Source organism: Coregonus clupeaformis, chromosome 31 (assembly GCF_020615455.1).
Source record: "Coregonus clupeaformis isolate EN_2021a chromosome 31, ASM2061545v1, whole genome shotgun sequence".
Taxonomy (NCBI): domain Eukaryota; kingdom Metazoa; phylum Chordata; class Actinopteri; order Salmoniformes; family Salmonidae; genus Coregonus; species Coregonus clupeaformis.
Genome location: NC_059222.1, coordinates 10,670,441 through 10,687,572, shown reverse-complemented (window position 1 = coordinate 10,687,572; position 17,132 = coordinate 10,670,441). Strand labels below are relative to the sequence as shown.

At 39.2% G+C, this 17,132-nt stretch overlaps 1 protein-coding gene across 3 annotated transcripts in view; it reads left to right on the top strand.

Moving 5' to 3' along the window:
* Positions 1 to 202: 202 nt before the first annotated feature.
* bahcc1b (BAH domain and coiled-coil containing 1b) overlaps positions 203 to 17,132 on the top strand; it is a 65,271-nt gene continuing 48,341 nt past the window's right edge. For 2 of the 3 annotated variants that reach the window (XM_045209780.1, XM_041858893.2), the window contains exons 1-2: positions 8,972 to 9,858; positions 13,134 to 13,462. In XM_045209780.1, coding sequence (XP_045065715.1) covers positions 13,183 to 13,462 — 280 coding nt within the window. In that variant the 5' untranslated portion in view covers positions 8,972 to 9,858; positions 13,134 to 13,182. Of the gene's footprint in view, positions 772 to 8,971; positions 9,859 to 13,133; positions 13,463 to 17,132 lie in introns of those variants that run through there. The other variant, XM_045209779.1, reaches the window with a different exon arrangement.

Sequence of the window (17,132 nt, the reverse complement as noted above, 5' to 3'; positions counted from 1 at the left end):
GGGGGAGTCTTCGCTCTCAATCTCTCTGTCTCAGACTCCTCCATAGATCCGGTCCACAACTACAATCAGACATGCAAACAAAACAATAATGGCACGGGGAAGGTGTGTGTTTGTGTTTTCGGTGGGCTATGTGTGTATGTGTTGGGGAGGGAGGGATGGGGGGGGGCATACATGTTAACGGTCGGTGTGTGCATGTGCCCCAACCCCTAATTAAAAACGGCAAGAAAGCTCTGTCCTGGACAAGGAGAGCGAGAGACGGGGATTGCGTTACGTTCGTCCTTTCCATCAATTTTCTGTTTAATGTCAGCGCGCGAACTCCATTGTGGGAGAGAGGGACGCGTCATCCAGCCATAAATTTGCGATTATGCAGTCTCCAGGACACTGTTCGGACGGATTCCGTCTCGCGCGCGCACAGGCACAGGATCATGTGTTTCTAAAACACTACGTGTAGAGTTCTAGCGAACGGAAATAGATGATTTCTGAAGTTATTTCTTTGGAATAAACAATACTAGGAAAGGAAGTGGAGAGGCATTAGAACATTATGTATACTAATGCGGTTATCATTTAATAAATCACTGATTTGATTAGATAGACTAGTTAGATAACACTTGCAGGGATTAAGACTGTTTGAGGATTTACATTTTAAAGAGGGTAAGGTTTTACACCTTATCTATGTTTTTGTTTTATTCTCCCTTCTGCGTAAATCAATAGCGATCCCTTGTGTTATAAATAGTCTACAGTTTTGTGCGGGACTGACTGTCGTTTTTATAGGTAGGTGTTTTCTACTTTCCACATTTTGATTTATCATTGTCACTGTGAATTACAGAATAAAAACAAACTGCTGTATTTTGCACGGATGTCGTTTTAAAACGTTGATAAACTCTGACATAACGGCTTGAATAGACTGGCGTGTTATATACTGGTTTAGATGTTTTTATTTTGTCATAGGCTATGCGTTTCCAATGATGTCTTGTTTAGATGGATTGCAAACGCTGCAAGGACACACATGAATTTAAATCACAACGCATTATTTATTTAGGCAGCACTGAAATATTTTTTTATGTTTTACATTGTCGTTTTATCAAATAAATTGCTGCTCATTGTATCCGATTCAAATATGCACTTTTGGCGATTCTAACACTGCAAGAATGATTTTAGCATGCATTTATTTTCCCACAGTCTCTAGCAGCTGAAGTATAACATTCGTAGTAATAACCTTGTGCCAATTGTTCCAGAGTTGCTATTTATTCACCTCTTATAGCACAACCTTTATGGCTAACACTGCCCTTTTTCGAGACAACACCAGTTTTCCTGTAGCCTATTTGCACATTTAAATATTTGACATTCTGACCACCTTTATTGTAAATTACATAGGGTGACTTTAGATTAGGCTATAAGTATGCCTGCATACACAGATCATGTAGCCTGTGTTGTAATTCATTTGTAGCCACATTTTAGGTTTGGATATGACTGTGTGAGCCACTTACGTCGGCCTCATTTAAAAAGTAGAATAATGACAATCTTTACTGATTTGGCATGGTTTTGGCGGGTAGAACATCGCTTTAATGTAATGTATGGTTATAAGCAAGGGACTTTTTTTTATCCAGAAAAAAATTCATATGGATTGTTTATTATTAAGGTATTGGTCACACACGCACACACTCATATTCGAGGAAGGACAGGAAGAGGCCTATAGAGGTTTTGATGCCTGACCATCGAACTATGTAAAGACAGTTTGTCGCTTTCTTCGTCCAGTTGGTTAGGCTACTTAAAATAGTTTTATATAGTAATGCGATAAATTGATGCGTATCTGATTGTTAACAGTGCGTCATGTGGGAAAATAACACATCGCTGATTCCTGAATCCTCACTACACACGCACCGACACACACACTCACACACACACACACACTTGAGGGAACAAACGTAACATGATTATTTAAAATATCTATGTTTGAAGCAGTGTTCAGTTGTTATTGTTGTTTATTTCCTGAAGTTGAGAGAGATTTAACCCAGAGATGGTAAACAATTTGCATGTCGACATTTTATGACCATTTTGTTACTCCCTTGTCTTAGCACATTGAGGTTTCATGCAGTCACTGTTTTATTTATGTTATCTGTCAGAGGATTTGGAGTAGACTAAGTGATTTGACAATTATTGATTAGCTAATACAACAAGCAATACATTTGTGGCATAAGGCCTGACGTGACGCCACTTTTCCCCAAATTGTTTTATAGTAGCCTATATTTTGTAGTTTCACTTCCAGAACAACTCAAATTAATTGTAAAGTTTTAAAATTGTAAAGTATGATTTCAATATAAAATGATCCATAAACAATAACTTATTCGAATAATTACCAATTAATGAATTATGACATTTAATGATGATGACATTTTGAAAGAAACCATCAGCATGCTTCAACAATTAACATGTTTCATTATCTAAATTATGTAATTTTATAATGAACCACACATGATCCAGTAGGCTCCACTGGCTTATACCGTCACCTTAAATCGATTAAATAATAGTTTGCGCCAACCAAAGCTTTTAGCATGTTCAGGTTGTTATAGTAGCCTTTTATTTTGCGTAGTTTGACGTTTAGCCTCTTCTATAAAACAGGTCGTAATGAAGGAGGCATGTGCCATTTATAGGAGCTGGGCCTATACTCCCACTAATGAGGTGCAGGTTTACTTCTATCGATAACCCGGGACCAGGGACTCAGACCCGGGTTTAAAATTACAAATGATGGTATTGGCAGCTGGCTTCCTGCGCAACGATGTTTATCTGGTAGGCCTAACCAATGTTGATGATCTGGTCTATGTAACCTGTAGGCATATGCATAGTCTAATAACTCGTACTTTCTAGCCAGTCATGCACTTCTTGTATTCTTTTGCACTATTTCAATTGCACAAATATTCAGTGTTTTCCCTAATTGTGATCGACGACCTAGAGACAGCGAAAAGCTTCCATTTGATAAGGCCTTGACTATTGACTTCACGTTCAACATAGGCCTACACTTTAATCACCTGTCCACACAAGAACGAGCCTCTTCTTTAGCCTTCTCCTGCAACCGAAAATCATGGCATAGCATATCTCACATCTCTGAACGCAGGCCTAAGCAAATCGTGTCCAATCATGTTGTGTGTGTTGAGAGCGTGTAGGTGTGAAGCCAGGGGTGTCATACTTTTCACTCGGTCATATTTTATATGAAGCAAGTCTTCGTAGACCCCATGGCCATTCCCCTGCTTGTTCTCCGTTGAGAAGGGAACGCTAATTTGCTTCCTCTGGTCGAAGGATGCCAGTAAAACTGCTCGAACCCTAATTAGCGAAAATGATAGCTCCAGGTTGGAACCCTCGTCACTCGTCAGCCACACGCATATCTCCGGTATATTTAATCCCATTATGTGTCCATATCTACGGACGGTGCGACAGTTTTGTTCTGGCCTAAACTGCGTTTCCTCTATCTGTGTTGCCGTCCAAGGGTTTAACGTATAGGCAGGCCTAAGCTGGCAACTCTATTCGGGGACTTGATGGAACGTCCAGGTAATAAGCTCTATATTGAGGCTTTAGAAAGCTGCTTTATGTATGTTCAAATGCTGATAATGAGGACATGTTAGCCTACACGATGGCGACCTCGGTAATGGATGGCATTCAGTCCCAGTGTATTGCCCAAGCCCATTGTAACCTTCTTGTTGTTTGGCAAGCTGTTCAAAAGCTGAAACAGGCTGGCATTCTGTAGGTTTGTGAGGAAAATTAGGCTGTTGTCCTTGACATTACAAATTTATTTATACTCTTTTGTGGTTAATTTTACTTGGTCGATTTGTCATATAATTCACTCACTGTTATAAATTTAGACTTTGGCTATTTTGTAGACTTTGGATATTTTGCGTGGTCCAAAATATGTTGATGTGAGAGATGCATTCAGCCATTCTAAAATTATAGACCTAAAAATTAAGTTGAAGAAAAATATCTTATTTGTTATTTTTAAAACCCTATGTTTATACAAATCTGTGCTCAATGCTGCTAACATTGGAGATATTTGGTTTACAACCATGCCAGTGCTGTAGCTTGTAGTGTTTTATAACATATCGGCGATGGCCTGTTGTGAAGTAGCTATGTATCACGATGACCAGAAATAGCAGCTTCTCATGCACACACTGAGCTGAAAAGGTCACGTTGCTCTTAGGCTGAAGTTCTAGTCCATCATGTCATCTTTTGGGGACGGTGTCCTCACCAGGGTCTTGGGACCTGCACATTCTGTCTGGGTGCATCTGGCTATACCAAAGTTGAATTTATTGATATAGATGTATAGGCCTAAAAACACACAAACTGAAGAGTTGCTGAGTTGCAGTCTCCACACACCCTTGTTGACCACTAAACCATCAAAATATAGGGCTTAACGTTTATATGTTACTCCCAGAGACCCAGACATAGCCTACACCTACATTTAAGAACCTGTTTTAAGTAAATGTTATTTTAGTAATAACCGCAGAGAGATTTCAATAAACCTATTTTGCTATATTTCAGTCAGTCAGTAATTTCATCAATGTCTCGGAGGTATCAGCCTATACCCTTGACTTGTTAAGGCGTTTCCCTGGTGAAAGGCCCTGTTTGGAATTCGTCATCATTAAGGGACATCAGGAATATTTTCGTGAGAATAGAATTGTTGCCCGCTGTAGAGGGCCTCCCGTAGAGACCTCCAGTTGGCCCTCATTTACCTCGCCCTGTCTATCAGTGTTTCCCGTTGACTGCGAATTGCAATGGGAATATGTAGCTATACCCTTCCTAAGTTAATTCATCTTTACCTTAGGGACATCGCACCTATACGTGACACCCCTTATTTATTTAGAATACCCAGTCCTTTTACGCAGACACTTGCGCACACGCTACAAGCAGCACGCTCCCTTTGCCTACAGAGATTGCCTCGAGCGCGGAGGCGAGTGAACTGTGCTGTGCGGACGTTCTATGGTTGTAGAATGGTCACGGTGAAAACGCAGGTCAATCAGAAAGACGCTCGTCTCTCCAGCGGAAATGAAAACTCCAGCCTGGCTTTTTGGAAGTGGGCCTTTCCTGGCGAAAAAACGCCCCGCTCTAGTAGTTTGGCTGTCAGAGGGGACGGGGAAGGGAAGGGGGGAAAGTGTCAGTCAAGAACGCTTTATTGCTCGATGACAATCCCTCGCGCAGGACCGGTCTGTTTCAAGAGCAATCAGTCAATCCGCATTAATTATCCGCGCGCCCCCTCCTTATAGTGGAGCTCGCGCTGGCACACGAGAGAGAGGAGAAGAGAAAAGTGTGTGTGTTATGCTTTCTATACACACCGAGTAGACGAGCACCCACCCAACCCCCCAACTTTTAAGTGAAAAAGAACCAATAAAAATCAGGCAGTAAAGGGCTTTTTCTTGTCACTAAATAAATTAAATGCAGATTTCTGTTTTAAGTGCGGGACCCCTTTTGTGCAGGCGAGGAACATACTTATTTATTGTCCCGATGTCATTAGTTTTAAAGACAACAGTGTTAGAGAATGGAATGGGAGAGGGAGGTTGGAAGGTGATTTTTTCTATTTAAAAAAATCACACCGAAATTAATTAAAATGCTATCATTTTTATCAGGAGGAAGGCGATTCTGTTTATCACTGAGTATGCATGCACCCCCTAACTCGATGAAAGCATGTGAAATGTAGGTTGAATAGAAAACTGCCTATCTTACATTAGAGTGATTTTACTAATGTAGTATTTCAAACATAGGCTATAGGCCTGCTTTTATCAGCCTAATAGCACTAATGCATAAATGAAAATACTGAAATGTATATTTTGCACATTTGGGGCTGCACAATGAATCCTCAATTTTGAGGAATGGAGCAAGTCGGTCCTCACAATATCGATGATCAGATTTTGTGTGTGTGTGGACACGTGGTGGCTCCAACCCATCGACAGGCCACTGGGGTCAAGGCCCATGGAATGCAGGGTGCATATGTAGATTGTGATGTGAGTGAACGATTAGATTATTTAATTATACGTACAAGTCTAGGCTCCTCGTTTTTACATTATTTGATTTTAATTGTATTTATTAGTTAATGGCATTGCCATTGTCCAGGGGAGATGATGTTGGATCATGCTTGATGCTTCTGGTCAGATGTTGGGATTTTGGTGTTTGTTGTGGTTCTACCAAAAGGAGATTGATTGAATATTGCCGATATAAAGAGTGCAAGTTTAATATTTTATCTGATGTTTGACTGCTCATTAGATATACCCCAGAGATGCAGCGATATTATTTTTGTAGTCTGGGATTTTTTAAATGTTGCCTAAATTATGGTTTTCAAGTCAATTAAAAATTCTTACATTTTTAAAAGTAAAACAAAATATGAAAAATAAAACATAAATATCTTGATTAGATAAGTATTCAACCCCTTGAGTCAATAAGTTAGAATCACCTTTGGCAACAATTACAGCTGTGAGTCTTTCCAGGTAAGTCTCTAAGAGCTTTCCACACCTGGATTGTGCAATATTTTCCCATTAGGCATATTATTTTCAAAATTCTTCAAGCTCTGTCAAATGGATTGTTGATCATTGCTAGACAACCATTTTCAGATCTTGCAATTGATTTTCAAGTAGATTTTAAGTCAAAACTGCAACTCGGCCACTCAGGAACATTCACTGTATTCTTGGTAAGCAACTCCAGTGTAGATTTAGCCTTGTGTTTTAAGTTATTGTCATGCTGAATTAATCTCCTCTAGGATTTTGCCTGTGCTTAGCTCCATTCAATTTATTTTTTATTCTGAAAAAGTCCCCAGTCCTTAACGCTTACAAGCATACCCATAACATGATACAGCCACCACTATGCTTCAAAATATGGAGAGTGGTACTCAGTAATGTGTTGTATTGGATTTTTCCCAAATACTTTATATTCAGGACAAAATGTTAATTGCTTTGCCACACTTTTTGCAGTATTACTTTAGTGCCTTTTGGCAAACATGTTTTGAAATATTTGTATTCTGTACAGGCTTCCTTCTTTTCACTCTGTCAATTGGGTTAGTATTGTGGAGTAACTACAATGTTGTTGATCCATCCTCAGTTTTCTCCTATCACAGCCATTAAACTCTGTAACTGTTTTAAAGACACCATTGGCCTCATGGTGAAATACCTGAGCGGTTTCCTTCCTCTCAGGCAACTGAGTTAGGAAGGACGCCTGTGTCTTTGTAGTGACTGGGTGTATTGATACACCATCCAAAGTGTAATTAATAACTTCACCATGCTCAAAGGGATATTCAATGTCTGCTTTATTTATTTTTACCAATCTACCAATAGATGCCCTTCTTTGGAGGCATTGGAAACCTCCCTGGTCTCTGTGTTTGAAATTAACTTCTGGACTGAGGGACCTTACAGATAATTGTATGTGTGGGGTACAGAGATCAGGTAGTTATTCAAAAAACATGTTAAACATTTCAGTTTTTCAGTTTTTATTAATTTGTGGAAATTTCGAGAAACATAATTCCACTTTGACATTATGCGGTATTGTGTGTAGGCCAGTGACAACAAAATCTCAATGTAATCCATTTTAAATTCAGACTGTAACACAACAACATTTGGAAAAAGTAAAGGGATGTACATACTTTCTGAAGGCACTGTATGTCAGCAGTGTTATAACATTGCGTAATAAACTAATATATGTTATATTCATTTTCATTATTATTATCATCATTAGGCTATTATTATTAGCTCTGTTCAGTTAGTGAATTAATTATGAAATCCTCCACCAATAAAGCAATGGGACCATGCTGGTCCATTCTGATTCATGAGAGACTGGATTTAGAGAGAGAACATTTTTCTAAAAAAAAGTATCTCCTTATTTTCAACCCTTGATATATTGTTGTTTTCTTGTAGCAAGCAATGTATGTTGCTAATCCCAATTCATGGTAACAAGTAACGTTAAACCAACACCCATGTGAGGAATCCTTGAACAGTTATGGTAATACTCCAATTTGCGATTGTAACGTAGCGTACTTACTGCGTAAAATCGGAAATATCCACTTACTTAAGCATGGTTATTGAATAGCTGGCAATAAAAACTTACGCTAACGTTTTAGAAACACCGATGAAATGACATGAGTCCAAGGTTTTCTACCACTGAATCAGAATCGACCTCGCTCTCGCTCTTTATCTCTTTTGCAAACTAATCGTTTTTTTGCGGTTCGTATCTTGGAAAGACAGCGTTCCCATTTCAAATAAGAGCTAAATAGTTGTTTCCTGTCATTGTGGCCGTTTTACCTTCCATTTTCTTTATGCAACGTTGTTATTCCATCGCATTAATCCGCAAATCTAGCCTCTACGTTTAATACAACATGTAATTTCCCCCTTTTTAACGTATTCCCTTTGATTTAGTCACTCTTGACTCTCCTTTTGCTCTGGGGCCAACGGGGTTCGCCGTGGGGGCGCCTTGAAACAGCCTCTCCTTATCTCCTTTCATCGTTCAACCCGGGGCCGCCTTGAAACCGCAGGGCCAGTAATTGCTTTTTTCAGGCAGCCCAGTGCGGACTGGCCAGCAGCCAATCAGAGCCTTGTTTACACTCTGTGATTGACAGCACTCTGGCAACATGCCAACCAATGAGACACTTTACACAGAACGAACGCTCGAGTTTTAACCCTTTACTTCCAGTAAAAACAAACTGGGTATGGACTTGGAATATTAGCCTATAGCTCATAGATTTTTAACATGGAAACACACAAGGCCATATCCTTCCTTTTTTAATTGACTAAATTAGTGAACCGTGAGCAAAACTAACCCCGAGGACAGTAATGCTATCAAATTACATTGTTATTCGATTTCCCTAACCCTGTGTGTGTGTGTGTGTGTGTGTGTGTGTGTGTGTGTGTGTGTGTGTGTGTGTGTGTGTGTGTGTGTGTGTGTGTGTGTGTGTGTGTGTGTGTGTGTGTGTGTGTGTGTGTCAGGACAGTAAACATAAACAGACCCCAAAGTTTTTACATCCCGAGTTATTTAGTCTATTAGAATCCAATTTGAATTCCTCCTGCATTTCTGTTGTTCTTTAATGACCTTTTAGTCTACTTATTTTCTATTATATTTAGCAAATTTTACAAACATATATTTGTAGGCATGATTTATAAATATGATATTCAGGTGTGTTATTAAGCAAGTTATAAATACATTCAATAGGCTTGATTAAACTGACCATCAAAACCTTTTGCCTATTTCTGGTGACACAAGTAAGGCCTAAGTGTGAAGCTATATATATAAAAAAAACGTTATTGTAAAATAATACAAAAAAAACTGCCAATGTTATCCAACATAAAAGTATTGTTTTAACCTAGTTTGGTGATTGACGTGTAGGCCTAGTTAATGTGATCACTAAATATTCAGTTGACTTTCTAATGATCAAAAGGGTAATATTTTCGGCTGTTCACTCACAGTTCTGTGCTGCCTGACTCTGGAAAGAGCTTGAATCAAACGCCCGCCGTTTTGTTTAGCGAATCCAGCAGCTTCGCCATTGGTTCACGGCATCATCCAATTGGAGACTCTGTTTATCACGGGGCGCGCCTCACGGGCACGCTTCTCATTGTGTTTACCAAACCAAGGGACGAGCGCGTTCCCCTACTGGCCCTCCTTCGCGCGTAGTTGTGGCACTAGCGGATACAGTGGGAGAGTTTCTGTGTGGATGTGCGAGCTTCGATTCACTAGAAGCCTGAACTTCTACGATGCATCTCTATACCTCAACTGCACAATACAATCTGCAGACTAGGATGTAACTATTTCCACGTTTTTATTTTTGTACGCCGCTTTTTTTCATTTGTATGTTTTCGTACTATTTTTTAAATCATTAATTGTTATGCAAGGAATAACTTACCAGTAAGTAATTTATTTATTGTATCCATTTTGAATGTGTGTGATAATAAACATTTATACTTTCAAGTGCTGTTTTTAAGAGTCTTTGTAGTAGAACATTTGTGTTATTTTAGACTGAGAGGGTCTGGAGCAATTATATGTAAAGCATATGCATTAATTTAATTCACACTGCACATTGATTTTATTGCTTTGTAGTAGTCCAGTAAGCCTATAGTAATAATAATGAAAGTAATAACAATATTATTATTGCTAACAAAATAATTATAATTAGAAATATTATAATGACAAATACAATAGTGAACATAGTGTTATATTATATAACAACAATTCATGACAATGTAGCTATTTTAATATTTGTACTTGAGACAAGTTGCTTATGCTGTTGACAACCTAAACGTTGTTTGTTGTAAAGACAATTATTATTGTACAGTTAAACAATCATCTCCAATTACTCTCTCATTACTAGATGAGATGCCACGTTTGCAATTTAATGTATTTTAATATAATTTACATTTATTTGGTTGTATGCATTCTAAGACGCGCTTTTTTGCGGTTAAGATAACACTATTTGGTGCTAAATAATGGATTCATTCTATTGTAGTTTTGTTGTTTTAATATCAGTAGTTGATTACATAGGCTTGGCCTATTGCAGTTTTTCACAGTTGTTATCGAGGGGGCTTTGCCAGTAGAGAGATCTTGACGAGTCCCACCCGGCAGTTTTCGCTGTGCTTGGAGTGTCTCTCTCGCTTAACTGGCATTTGAATATCTTGATTTAGTATGCCAGTTATTGCTTGTGACTTTGTTTTACTGCAAAATAGTGAATTGCAATGAGTACGCTCTTGGGCCTAACGTAAAGCCGTGTAGAGAACAAATAACATTGATAACAGTGATGTCTTTACGAGAGTCTATTCTTTTTCAGAAGATATTTGTTTGGGCTTTCTATGCCCAAAATGCCGTACTTGTATTCCAATATCATGCGGGGGACTAGGAAGAGAGGAGAAATTCGTGCTTGTTCCACCTCAGTGCTTATGCAGGCTTTTCATGTAGCCTATTGCCATTCGACTGGTAGTTTTCGAAGGGGGATTTTTTGTCTCCTGATAGTTTGACCCTTTGGGGCAGCGATTGAGGGGGTGAACGAGAGAGAGAGAGTGTCTGTCACAGAGGAGTGGACGGGAAGGAAGTCTCAGCGTCTCCTAACCTAGAGTAGCCTACTCCCACGTTGATCCCAGATTTAAATAGGCCCTGGCTACCTTGTTTTTTAATCTGATTTTAATAAATTAATTTTAATGTGATGGGCTCTCGTCAGCTCTGTGACGCCGTTGAAGTACGGTAGGCCTTGGCTCCTACATTGATTGTAAATGTTGTTTGGTCGAAATGCATAGCTTGAGTGGCTTCGTGTGGAAGTAGAATGTAAACATTTTAGACGTTTGTTGACGACGAATAATGTAAAAATGTATCAGTGTAAAATGAGAGGAAGCCATGTATCTTTGATTGTTGCAACATGAAATAACATAATTGTTTACCATATAGTCCCATTAGCCTACTTATTTATAAAGAAAATTAAAATCGTTCAACGTGTCACCAGGAATGTTTATCCCTTTTAATGTGACTATTTGAATTGAAATTGCATTTTTTAATTGCATTTAGTAATTACAGTTGTATGTAATTGAATGAAACAGAACATTTTGGATCACATTGTGAGGCGTGTAGGCCCTTCATAACCAAGACCATTTTTAAACGATTGTCTACATTTTGAATGCAAATACTCTCTCTACCATGCACATTGTCATGCTCAAGGATTTGGATACGTGTAAATCACTCACTGAGCACCGTGTACACACGCACACACACACACACACACACACACACACGTCAGTAGCCTATGCTCCCTGAACTTATAGGCCTCTGTTCTGTCGTTTTGAGAGAGCCTTGTTTTGCTCAGGATAGAATTCCTGAAAGTTTGACTAGAAGGCTTACTATTCTAGTAGAATGTTCGCTGTATACTTTTCTCCTTGAAATAGCAAGGGGACCAGTTGGTTTAGCTCGCCATTTGATATTTTCTTTGTTCTCTTATCTTAGATTTTACTGATATAATTGTGGTTGCCCAATCACCTTATCAGCCTCAATGTGCGCTGAATGGACGTGCTATGGAAGGTGCCTAATACATTGCGCAGTGAGGTGTGTTTTGTGAACATAGGTCCACCTATCCATATTTGAGCGCCATGGAGTGTTCCATTGAACTGAATGACTAGGGCTATAAGGCACACATGGGCATGTTGATTCCCATTCCTAAATGTATTCTTACGTCTCTCTCCCTGGTGGTAAACGTCATTTAGTTAGTTGTCTTATTATACATGGTTGCACCCACCCATGCCTACATGCATAATAAGTGATTGCCATTGTAAAAGGGGTGAGATGCAATGCTGACTTAACTATTCAGTTACCTTTGCTATAAACAAGCGATGTCAATGCTTATTCTCAAGCACATTCACTGGCATGTCAGTAAAGAAAAACAAATGTACAGACAGTCAATTTATGAGCCAGTCAAAATTCACTGACATGTCAGAATTGTCCCAAGTCTAACAAAATACTGTAGCTGATCCATTTCAATATATATATGTTTACATTTAAGTCTTCATAGTATTTTGTTTACCTCGACATATTTATAATGTATGCTCCTTTTAATGATTTTAAGTAGGCTATCTATGGTCGAGGAAACAGTTTTGATGCTTGAAGTTTGAGAAGGGGAACATTTGGTCTTTAATGGACTGAAAGATCAAACATTTGCTTCAGGTTTTATCTGGTTCCTTCTATCAGAGAGGGTGAGATATAGCGTACCCCCCCTCACAGACTGACTCACATCTAGGTTTCAGAATACGCGGATGCAGTATAGCTTTATGGTCCCCAACAATAAAACAACCCGTAGTTTAGGATGACCACTTCTTTTGTTGTTCAGTTTGTAGCCTACCCGTCTCTTGTCTACAATGGAGACCGAAGTATGCGGTTTGGGTCTCGGCAGACGACCAGACCTGTAGCCTATACTTTACTGTAGGCTGGGAAGGCTAATTGTTTTGGGGTTTAATTTAGTCAAACGTTTAGCATTCTTTTACTGATATTTAAAAACACTTAAAAGGTATACTTTTGTTATGCAAGGAAGTAGTGTGGTTGGCAACATTACACAGGATGCGTGTGAGAATTACACGCCTAAATTATTCTTTCAGTGTTTTTGTCCCATTGTTTTCAGTGCATTGACGTGGTCTTGTGTTTTCTCATTGTAGAACATGAACGGGACATACTTTTTGGTCGGCAAGGCAAAAACTCGACTGAATGCAAGACGACCTATCCGAAGTTCATAAAAGGGATTATTGCATCTGGGCAGCGTTCGATGCTTCTGGTTTTTCCTCTGGATTGGGGGATTTATCGCTTCTCGACAGAATGGAAAGCCGGGATTTCGCTCCTCCACACCACCTCTTGACAGAGCGGGGCGCGTTGGTTCACCATGCCGCCTCTCGGATAGCTCCTGGCGGCCACAGCACGGTGCAGCACCCCGCTCATTTCCAGCCCGGAAAATACTATTCCTCTCACATCTCCATGGCCCCACATTCAGGTTGGTATGAATACGAATTTGTTATGCAACATAAGATGAATTATACAATTTTATTAATTCCTCTATGGTGTTTTTTGGCTGTTGGAAAGTGCTAGCCTAAAGACAGTGTGTGTCTACCTTTAAAAACGTAACCCTGACATTTTTCAGGGAAGAATGATAATTTATTGGAAAGGGAAATTAGTTAGACGATGTGGTCATTCAGGAAATTAGCACTTGCTGTGGACTCTTTAGATATTTAATGTTCCAGTTTTAGTCAATATTACATTTTATTGAACTGTTTAGTGTTGTTTCTTACTTACCTGGTCAGAACATACACACTGGTTGAAATAACGTAGTTTACACGTCATTTCAATGAAATTACGTTGAACCAACGTGGAATAGACGTTGTATTGATGTCTGTGCCCAGTGGGGAGTGTACGTTAATATGAAAAAGAATCGCGCATCTTGTCAAACTAAGCACAAAATAAGCTTCATTTGTTGAATTGCAAATTTAGTGAGACTAGGCCTATTCTAGACTAGACGATTTCCAGTAAGAACACAATATACAACGTTAGGCCTATTTTTAGATTATAGCCTATTATAACCTAGATTATTGCATAAATCAGAAATATTATGGGATTATTCAGAAATCTATGGGATTATTGTTAATATAATTGATTTGCTTTCAAGTGACATGGAATCTTGTCAACGATTATTTAAATGGTTTGATAGTTTCACTCAAAGTTTAATTAAATGGATTCATCATAATGTTATAATTGGGTTTTAATCCATTTGTAACTTTATATTGCCACATTTACCATCAACCATTTGTTATTTGCTAAAATTATTGGTGTATGTGCGCAGGCTGTACTGCAGGCCTATTTGGGTGAGTGTGGTGCGTTTGGAGGTGGAAGCGGTGACGCGCGAGTTGGTGCGTTCTATTCGGTTGTCCGTGAGGCCCCGGGACTGGTCTGGGACCGGGGGTCAGTTCGGTGGGAGCGGAGAAAATCCGGTTTCTGTTATTGAGCACGGACGTGACGGGGCGAGAATGGTTTGACAGTGCATACATTATATTTTAAAAGTAGCTTTGGTATCCTGCCCCAAAGGAGGAGGAGAAGCTGGAGGGAACTGGGAAGGTGTGTGTGTGTGTGGAGGTTGGGGGAGGGGTGTCTGCTGCACCTAATCATGTATTGAATCATATAACCGAGCCGATGCGTGTAGAAATATAAAAGATATGTGTCGAGGGAAATCACATGAATTACTTATTATGTTGAGATTAAGAACCCGTGTTGTTGTCCTTATATTTAGGAAAATTACTTTTCGAGCTATAGATGTTGGTCTAAATATATTATGCCTATCAATTAAATTATCCATTTGAATCGTTTTGTCTCTCTTGTAATAGGCGAGATTCACAGTGAACGACTTCGTAGACTATGCCTTAAATCTACAAGACTAACGGCATACTAGAAAGAACTTCCAAGGAAGTCATATAGGCATTTGCGTTTATTTTTTCTTCACTTTCAAATAAGATATGCCAGGCCGTCTTTGTAAATACGAATTTTGTGACTAAACCTTTTGAATAAAGGTTGAATAAAGATTGAATAAAGTAAAAATAACAAAATAAAAGAAGATGAGAATTATGGTTAAATTAACAAATTAAATAGAGACTGAATTTATTCTCACCACTCATGTTTATCATAACAATTTGCGTTAGAATTATCTGTAGGTGTCTTATTCAATAGGTTAATTGTGGCTTAAAAAATAATCATCTTTAGGACTTTCGCTCTCAGAGACATTCACTATTTGGCACAGAATAATTCAGCATTTATGCCAAGTGAATTTAACGTATAATATTTCCATAATGTTATTTATTAATCAGTTTGTGAATATTTTATAATTATTGCTTTTTTGAGGTCTAAGTAACATTTTATTACATTGTTTGTATATCATTTAATCACTCAATAGAGAAAATACTAATATCATAGTAAATGAGTGGTGTATATGCCTGCCTGGGTTATCTTGGGTCCTATATTACCCTAAAATACTTGTGTGGAGTTTGAAGGTGAATAGTGTTCTAACCATAGGTTCCTGAGGCCTTATCTAGATGACACTGGTCACATACAATATCCTGCTCATGTGCAAATCTGTCCTGCTCTTCTAAACCAACACTGTTGCCTTTATGATAATTTTACAGCACAAGGTATATAGCTGCATATTTGACGAGTGTTAGGAATTGGCTGCTCTCTTTACTTGTACAGTCACTTTAGTGGTGAGGCTATTATCTTACCACAGAATATTATTGTAATAATAATAACTATATGAATTGCATTTATATAGTCTTTTAGCATTTATATAGTCTGTTAACATTTATATAGTCTCAAAGTGCTTTACATTGTATGTTATTATATTTAGAATGCCAGAGCTTCGGTATTCCTTAATTATTCCTGATGGCCGACTGACATTCTTATGGGGATTGTTTTTTGGATGGGCTTCTGGTGTAATGGGGCTGGGGAGGGGGGAACTTTGTGTTGGGCCCCCCCTTGAGATTCAGATAGCTGTCTGCCTGGCCTAGGCCTCTGGGCAGGGGGTTGATGTGATGTGAGGTGCAGGCAGGGCAGGGGGGAGGCAGGGGGAGGAGGAAAGGGTTTCGGGGTTTGGGGGTTAGTTAGATCTCCTCTCCCTGGGACTACTCCCCTGCCAAAACACACACACACACACACACACACACACACACACACACACACACACACACACACACACACACACACACACACACACACACACACACACACACACACACACACACACACACACACACACACACACACACACACACACACACACACACACACACACACACACACACACACACACACACACACAGATTCACCAATGTTTTGCTTCTGCAGCAGGGTAATTCCAGAACCTCATTTTTAGATATGGAGAGGAAGAATGTCAATTTCCTTCTTTTGTCGTTGTTGTTTTTTCTAAATCTGTAATATGATCCATCTTTAACGTCCACATCCTTATAAGGATCAGCATGGTATCTGTTGTGCATGACGAGGTGACTGAATTATAACTGTTATATAGGATAACTATAAACCTCAGCCCCTCCGATGAACACCACTGATATTGCGTTGCACTAGGACCCTATGTCTTTCTATTCCTCAAATCCATTTTCTTGTTTATGCATTTCTCTTTCTTTCTTTCTTTCTTTCTTTCTTTCTTTCTTTCTTTCTTTCTTTCTTTCTTTCTTTCTTTCTTTCTTTCTTTCTTTCTTTCTTTCTTTCTTTCCCCCTCTCTCTGTGATGTTAGCCTCTAGGCTGTAGTTGTTTCAGTGCAGGTGTGTGTGTGTAGACAGACAGTGGTCTAGTCTGTAGGTGTATAGTTGCACAGGTGTGCTGTATCACGGAGGGTGTGGCTGAGCCTGTCCTTGCACAGGTGTGTCACTTCTCAGAAGGTGTGGATTGGCGTGTGTGTGTGTGTGTGCACATGTTTGAGAGAGGAAGAGGCCGACTCTGATGTAGTAATTGTGCCATCGAAGCTGCACTACACGCACACGCACACACACACACACACACACACACACACACACACACACACACACACACACACACACACACACACACACACACACACACACACACACACACACACACACACACACACACACACACACACATCTGTAGCA